A 7,894-nucleotide genomic window follows, 5' to 3' on the forward strand; every position below is an offset into this window, starting at 1 on the left:
CCACCATACCCAGCTATTTTTTGTATTTTTAGTAGAGACGAGGTTTCACCATGTTGGCCAGGCTGGTCTCAAACTCCTGACCTCAGGCAATCCGCCCGCCTCTGCCTCAAAGAGTCCTAGGATTACAGGTGTGAGCCACCGTGCCCGGCACAGAATTTCTTACTAGGAAAAAGTAATCTTGCTTTTGCTGTTTCTTTTCTTTAATGAGTCAAGCAAGATTTCTTTGGTTTTCACGTGGCAGTTTGTTTTCCTTACTCTTCCTACAGAACAGGTTATGGCTATTTTACTCCTTAACAAATAAATACTACTCTTTCTTTTGGAGGAAAACAATAGCTCTGTTTAAAATCATGAATACATATAATTAGAGCAACAGATTCCTCTGGAGAAGATGCATGGGGATGAAAAGGTTCTACTAGAAAGATAAGAGATGGAAAAGTTTTCCTTCCTAGGTAATCTGACGTGGGACTGGGTCACTCACTAAAAGCATGCACTTTGATATCCAAGCTTACGAGAACATCTCTCTGGAAGAACCAGCAGAGTTAAGTCAGAACACGCGTTTCTCAGCACTTCAGGAGCGCTTACGGGTACTGGCTCAAGGGAAGACTACAGGACACAGATCAAACAAGCGAAGCAGCTCAAGGCAGCTCTGCCTCTTTTTTCCTTCCTACCAAGTGGGCACACAGAGAGCCTCTGAGGACGGGCTGGGAAACTGCTAGAAGGAGACCAGGACACCGCATGGGCCGTTTAGTTTCACACTCTGACAGTACAAGAAACAACACTGCTCTGACAGTTTACTGAGCTGAAATAACTTTATTTACAGCCATTAAAAAAACTAACTTGCAAAATAACACTCGTGTATTAATGATAAAACACCTGTATTTTCTACGGGTTTGAGTGGCAGTGATGGTCATTAAGGCATAGTTATGTGGTTGTTCTGAACAAGGCCATGAAAGTTGCCAAATTGGCTTCCCAAATCAAATTCATAAATCTTCCGATCTGCATCTTTGTTTTTGTGATGTATTAAACACTCCTAATGAAAGATACAAGTGAAGGCTGGTTGTTGCTTCCTGTTTTCAGGAAGATAAGCATGTTAATATTAGAAGTAACAACCAGACCTCACTCCAACCAGCTTACCTGCAGCTTCTCCACCCAGTTTACCTGCAGGAAGGGAGCTGATCAGGGCCCGATTTTATACACGCCGTGGGAAAACCTCAAACATGAGTAATCTGGACAGAACCTACTCCCAAATACCAAGAGAAGCCATGGAAACATTTAAATCTAACCTTTACCTTTGCCAGGATCAAAAACTTAGCTTAGTAAGAGAAATTAAAGTCTGCGACAAGTCAATGTAAATTTTTACACAAAGCATTTCAAACCATATTCAACCTAAATACAGTTCAGTGCTGCCCCCTAAGTTCTGTGAGTTAAATAACAAGGAGAAATAACTATCAACTTCAAATTATTTGGGTTTACCTTATAAACTCCACCTTAGCAAACTCAGTATGAACAGTAAGATGGTATGACAAGTAGCAGCCGGGCGCGGTGGCTCAAGCCTGTAATCCCAGCACTTTGGGAGGCCGAGATGGGCGGATCACGAGGTCAGGAGATCGAGACCATCCTGGCTAACACGGTGAAACCCCGTCTCTACTAAAAATACAAAAAACTAGCCGGGCAAGGTGGCGGGCGCCTGTAGTCCCAGCTACTCTGGAGCCTGAGGCAGGAGAATGGTGTAAACCCGGGAGGCGGAGCTTGCAGTGAGCTGAGATCCGGCCACTGCACTCCAGCCTGGGAGACAGAGCCAGACTCCGTCTCAAAAAAAAAAAAAGAAAAGAAAAGTAGCTGCATTTATTGAGCACCTACTGTGTGCCAGGTACTGTTTGATGCACTTCAATGAGCATTTAAGCTATTAAACTAATCCTTAAAACCACCTCATAAAATAGGTATTATTTTCTTCATCATACAGTCCATAGTAACTCAAGCTAAAACAGATAAAATACACATGAAAGTAAGAGAAAACACCATTAAAAAACACATGCGTAAAAAATAGGGATCCAGGTTACTTTTCCTTTCTGTGTGGCACGCACCCCCCGCCCTTCTTCTCTTCTGATCTTTGGTACACAGTCAGTTTCTGGACGGCCATCTTTCTCTTCTGATTTCAACACAAATGAAAACCTCTCAGGAGCCTTACAAATGTCTACCGAAAACCAGTCTCTTCACTGGCTTCCAGTTTCCTCCCCTCTTCCTGGCCTGGATATCACTACCAAACTCACTTTCTCGAGATGCCCCTTCATCACAGCACTGCTGAAGGAGCTGTTTCTGACTCTCAGGTAAGTGGACAACCACAGCCTGACTTTAAGGTGCTCCACATTATCGTTCCAACTCCTCCACTTCAGGCAGGCCCCCGACACACATGATCATTCCACCTTCTTCATTCTCTGAAACTCTTCCTTCTCCCTCTCCAAGATCCAGGCTCAGAACCTCTGGAGACACCACCAGAGCCATAGTCTTCTATCATGTATTTAGAATTTAGTCAGAGTCCAACAGGGCTTCAGATTATAAATACTTTTTTCATTATGGAGATATAATTCACATACTGTAAAACTCACCCTATTAAAGTACATGATTCAGTGGTTTTAGCACATTCACAAAGTTGTACCACCATCACCACTAACTCCAGAACATTTTCAGCAGTCCAAAAAGCAGGCCTGGACCCTTTAGCAGCCACTCTCCATTCTCTCCTCCTCCCGGGCCCTGGTAATCAGTAAGGTGCTTTCTGTCTCTATGGATTTACCTAATCCAGGCATTGCATAGAGACAGAATCATGTCATATGATCTTTTATGACTGGCTTCTTTCTTAGCATAAACTTTTCAAGGTTTATCCATGTTGTGGCACATATCAGGATTATATTCCTATTTGTGGCTAATAGTCCATTGTATGGACATACCACATTTTGTTTCTCATTTATCAGTTGGTAGACATTTAGGTTATTTCTACTTTTTGGCTATTAGGATTAATGCCATTATGAACATTCATGCACGAGTTTTTGTGTGGTTACACAGATGTAAGTTTAATTTCTCTTGAGTATATACTTAGGAGTAGATTTGCTGGGTCACATGGACACTTTACATTTAACTTTTTGAAGGACTGCCAAACTGTTTTTCACAATAGTGGCACCATTTCACACTGCCATCAGCAATGTACAAGGGTTCAAATTTCTCCACATCCTAGCCAACACTTGTTACTGTCTGATTTTTTTATTATAGCTTCCCTAGAGGGTACATGGTAGTATCTTATTGTGGCTTTGATTTGCATTTCCCTAACGCTAATAATGTGAAGCCTGTTTCATATGTAAACACCTCAATGCATCTCTGTCTTTCCCTTCTCACTGACACCACCCCAGTCCTGCCCTTACAGCGTCAACAGAAAGTGTTGCTGCCCCATCGTCTCTTTCCTTTCCAATCCAGATGCCAATGCAATATCAGTTTTCGTAAAACTAAATTTTGCAGTACCCTCCCCTCCCCCCGACACACAAAAATACATGGCATCTGGAAAGCAAATCTTGGAGTTATAGTTTTATTCCCTGCAAACATATTAATATAATGAAATTAAACTTACACTGATTCTTCTTTAGGTGCCGCCTTGGCCAGGTCTTCCTGCTCCTTCCTTTTATCTGCAGCTTGAGCTTGTTTTTCAATTTCATTAAAGCATGTATTTGCCAGTTTCTGAGCTCCCAAACTTCCTTTTTTGGCCCCAAGCTAGAAGATATATAAGACTACAGTCTACACGAGCTGTTTGAAAGCTTTTGGGACTATAGCTAACATTTCCTAAGGGTTAGGACCTGCCAGGCACTGTCACAAACACTTTACATTTGTTCTCTGGCTTAGTCCTCAGAACTCTGTGAAGCTGGTATTATCTCAGGAGTCCCTCAGCATGGGGGGATTGGTTTCAGGACCCTGTGGATAACAAAATCTGCGATGATCAAGTCCCTTATATAAAATGGCTTAGTATCTGCATTTAACCTACACATACCCTCCAGTATACTTTCAATCATCTCTAGATTACTTATTATATCTAAATAATGTAAATGCTATGAAAATAGTTACTAATTCTGTGTTTTTATTTGTATTGTTTTTACTGTTGTATTCTTACTTTTCATTTTATTTTACTTTTTTTGAGACAGGGTCTCACACTGTTGACCAGGCTGGAGTACAGTGGCACAAGCTCAGCTCACTGCAACCTCTGCTTCCTAGGGTAATGCGATCCTCCCACCATAGTATCCCGAGTAGCTGGGACTGTAGGCACAGGCCACCAAATCCAGCTACTTTTTGTAAGAGAGACAGGATTTCACCAAGTTGCCCAGGCTGGTCTTGAACTCCGGGGCTCAAGTGTCCACCTGCCTCAGCCTCCCAAAGTGCTGGGATTACAGGCATGAGTCACTACACCTGGCCTATTGTGGTTTTTTTTTCCCCCAAATATTTTTGATCTGCAGTTGGTTGAATAAGGATGCAGAACCCCTAGATACAGAGGGCTGAGGAAAGTAAAGCTCATGTAAGTTAAGCAATGTGGCCAAGACCACACAGCCAATAAATGGCAAGGCCAGGATTCAATCCCTGCACCTGCCTCCAGAGCTGGTGCTCTGCAATGCATCGCTGTATCTGAAAGCTCACCAGACGACTACCCTCTAAGCCTCACAAGATGTCACTGCTTACTGAGCTATGCAAGCAGGAGAGAAATTCCCAGGGGACCTTTGTTAATTTTTTTCAGAATTTTGTCATAGACAGAAAAAATGTTAAGTCATTCTAGAAAAAATTCAGTACGTATAACATTAATCTCTTTGAACAAAACACAGACTCCTTATATCAAAGCCACATTTATTACAAGATGGTTCAAAAGAATAAAACTAAAATGACAAAGCAGCTTTTTAGTTTTAAAGCTTAACTACCAGATTTTTATATATAAAGTACATAATACTCACGCCTTTTTTAGCTTGATTTGGTTTCTTTTTTATGATAGAGGAAACCTCTGCCAAAAAATAAAAATTAAAAAGTCAGACCAATAGAAATAATTTTTCTTTTTTAGTGTGTCTTTTAAAATTCTAACATACAGCACTTTATTATTTAAGAGATAACATTTTTCACATTAGTTTGTCATCCAGAAGACTCAAGTTGATGAGCATATTTTAGATTGACAGAGCTTCATTGAAATGGAGTCCTCAGTATTTCCATGCAGTCTCCAAACTCAGAGAAAATGCCTTTTTTTTTTTAACAGCACATCGAAGAGAAACAGAGCCTGAGCTTGCCCCACTCAGTACTTTCTTCAGGAGCATTTTAAAAAGTATATTACAACAACTTTTTTTTTTTTTTTTTTGAGACAGGGTCTCGCTCTGTCGCCTAAGCTGAGTGCAGTGGCATTACCTCCCAGATCAAGGGATCCTTCCACTTCAGCCTCCTGAGTAGTTAGGATCACAGGTGCGCACCACCACATCTGGCTTTTTTTTTTTTTTAAGAGATGGGGGTCTCGCTATGTTGCCCAGACTGGTCTTGGACTCCTGGGCTCAAGTGATGCTCCTGCCTCAGCCTCTCAAAGTATGAAAAAAAAGTATGAGCCACCATGCCACAACTCTTTTGTTAAGCTCTGCTCTTCAAAAACTGAAAAAAATGTAACAATCTTTTAGAGTTGTTCTCACTCCATTACCTAGGCTGGAGTATAGTAGTGTGATCAGAGCTCACTGCAGCATTGAACTCCTGTACTCAAGTGATCCTCTTGTCTCAGCCTCCCTAGTAGCTGGGACTACATGCATATGGCACCATGCTTGGCTTTCTTTTTTTTGTAGAGATGGGGGGATCTCACTATGTTGCCTGGTCTGGTCTCAAACTCCTGGCCTCAAGTGATCCTCCCACCTTGGCTTTCTAAAGTGCTAGCATTATAGGTATGAACTATCATGCCCATCCCAAAAGCTTTAAAAATCATTATAATTTTCCATTTATATTTTAGATTCAGGGAGTACATGTGCAGTTTTGTTACAAGGGTATATTGTGTGGTGCTGAGGTTTGGGCTTCTCTTGATCCCGTCACCCAGACAGTGAGCACAGTATCCAACAGGAAGTGTTTCAGCTCTTGCTCCCCTCTCTCCCTCCCTCCCTTTGGAGTCCTCAGTGTCTACTGTTCCCATCTTTATGTTCGTATGAACCCAAGATTTAGCTCCTGCTTATAAGTGAAAACATGTGGTATTTGGTTTTCTGTTTCTGCATTAGTTTGTTTAGGATAATGGCCTCCAGCCATGTTGCTGCAACGGACACGATTATTCTTTTTTATGGCTGCACAAAACTTCTTTGAAAATATAAAGTTAGCAGCCTGGACAACAAAGGGAGACTCCATCTCTACAAACAAACAAACAAACAAAATTAGCCCAGTGTGATGGCATGCACCTGTGGTCCCAGTTACTTGGGGGGCTGAGGTGGGAGAATCCCTTGGGCCAGGCTGCAGTGAACTGTGATAGAACCCACTGCACTCCAGCATGGGCAGTATTAAGCGAGACTCTATCTCAAAAAAGTAATAACAATAATAAAAATAAAGTTAGCTTGGCATTATGTATACAACTAAAACAGCCAGTAACGTGCTTTTTCACCTTGGCTTATATATGTATTTTATCACATTTGCCAAAATAAATATAAAGCATTCTCAGCCAGGCAGGGTGGCTCATGCCTGTAATCCCAGCACTTTGGGAGGCCAAGGCGGGAGGATCACCTGAGGTCAGTAGTTTGAGAACAGCTTGGACAATATGGTGAAAACTTGTCTCCACTAAAAATACAAAAAGTTTGCTGGGCGTGGTGGTGCACACCTGTAATCCCAGCTACTTGGGAGGCTGAGGCATGAGAATCGCTTGAACCCAGGAGGCGCCAGGAGGCGGAGGAGGCAGTGAGCCGAGATCGTGCCACTGTACTCCAGGCTGGGTGACAGAGTGAGACTCTGTCTCCAAAAAACAAAACAAAAAAAGAAGAAATATAAAGCATTCTCTTATTTTAATAACAGTACTTTCCAAATTGCACAAAAACACTTTTAGAGAAAGTTTTTTAAAAATCATTTTCTTTTTTTTTTTTTTTTTTTTGAGACAGAGTCTCACTCTGTCACCCAGGCTGGAGTGCAGTGGCCGGATCTCAGCTCACTGCAAGCTCCACCTCCCGGGTTTACACCATTCTCCTGCCTCAGCCTCCCGAGTAGCTGGGACTACAGGCGCCCACCACCCCGCCCAGCTAGTTTTTTGTATTTTTCAGTAGAGACGGGGTTTCACCGTGTTAGCCAGGATGGTCTCGATCTCCTGACCTCGTGATCCGCCCGTCTCGGCCTCCCAAAGTGCTGGGATTACAGGCTTGAGCCAATGCGCCCGGCCTAAAAAATCATTTTCTAAGTACATTTTACTTGTAGGTTATATATTGTTTTTAGAATTATGTTTAAGAAACCCAGCAAAATTAAAGTCTTAATTTTTTCATATAAAGATAAGAACGTGCTTTGATAGGAAAAGACAGCATAAAACCACAAACAGCAAAAGATTACAATCTTTAGCCATGAGTGCAGAATGGCATCATTACGTTTCAAGTGTGAAAACGATGCTCGTGGGAGTCTTCCTTTCCATCACTTTCTTTTAGATTTGTATTGTAGTAGTCACATCACCTGCTCCCAACTTCTGACGAGTCTAATACATGATGAAAATGTCAGGGACATTTCTAACAGTTTAGTTATTTTTTACCAAAGCAGCTGCTTTCCAACGAATGCAATGGAATATGTAACAATTACAAATTACACGGCCGGGCGTGGTGGCTCAAGCCTGTAATCCCAGCACTTTGGGAGGCCGAGACGGGCGGATCACGAGGTCAGGAGATCGAGACCATCCTGG

General features: G+C 42.1%; 1 protein-coding gene across 1 annotated transcript in view; it reads right to left on the minus strand.

Annotated features, from left to right (window-relative positions):
• The window catches only part of ARFGAP3 (ADP-ribosylation factor GTPase activating protein 3), a 64,848-nt gene that overhangs the window by 23,761 nt on the left and 33,193 nt on the right, over positions 1 to 7,894 (minus strand). Inside the window, exons 8-9 of the mRNA XM_011945140.1 lie at positions 4,977 to 5,023; positions 3,617 to 3,756 (exon numbers count right to left, since the gene is read on the minus strand). Of these exons, the coding sequence (XP_011800530.1) occupies positions 3,617 to 3,756; positions 4,977 to 5,023 (187 nt within the window). The remainder of the gene's footprint in view (positions 1 to 3,616; positions 3,757 to 4,976; positions 5,024 to 7,894) is intronic.

The sequence above is a fragment of the Colobus angolensis genome, unplaced genomic scaffold (assembly GCF_000951035.1).
Source record: "Colobus angolensis palliatus isolate OR3802 unplaced genomic scaffold, Cang.pa_1.0 Scaffold239, whole genome shotgun sequence".
NCBI lineage: Eukaryota > Metazoa > Chordata > Mammalia > Primates > Cercopithecidae > Colobus > Colobus angolensis.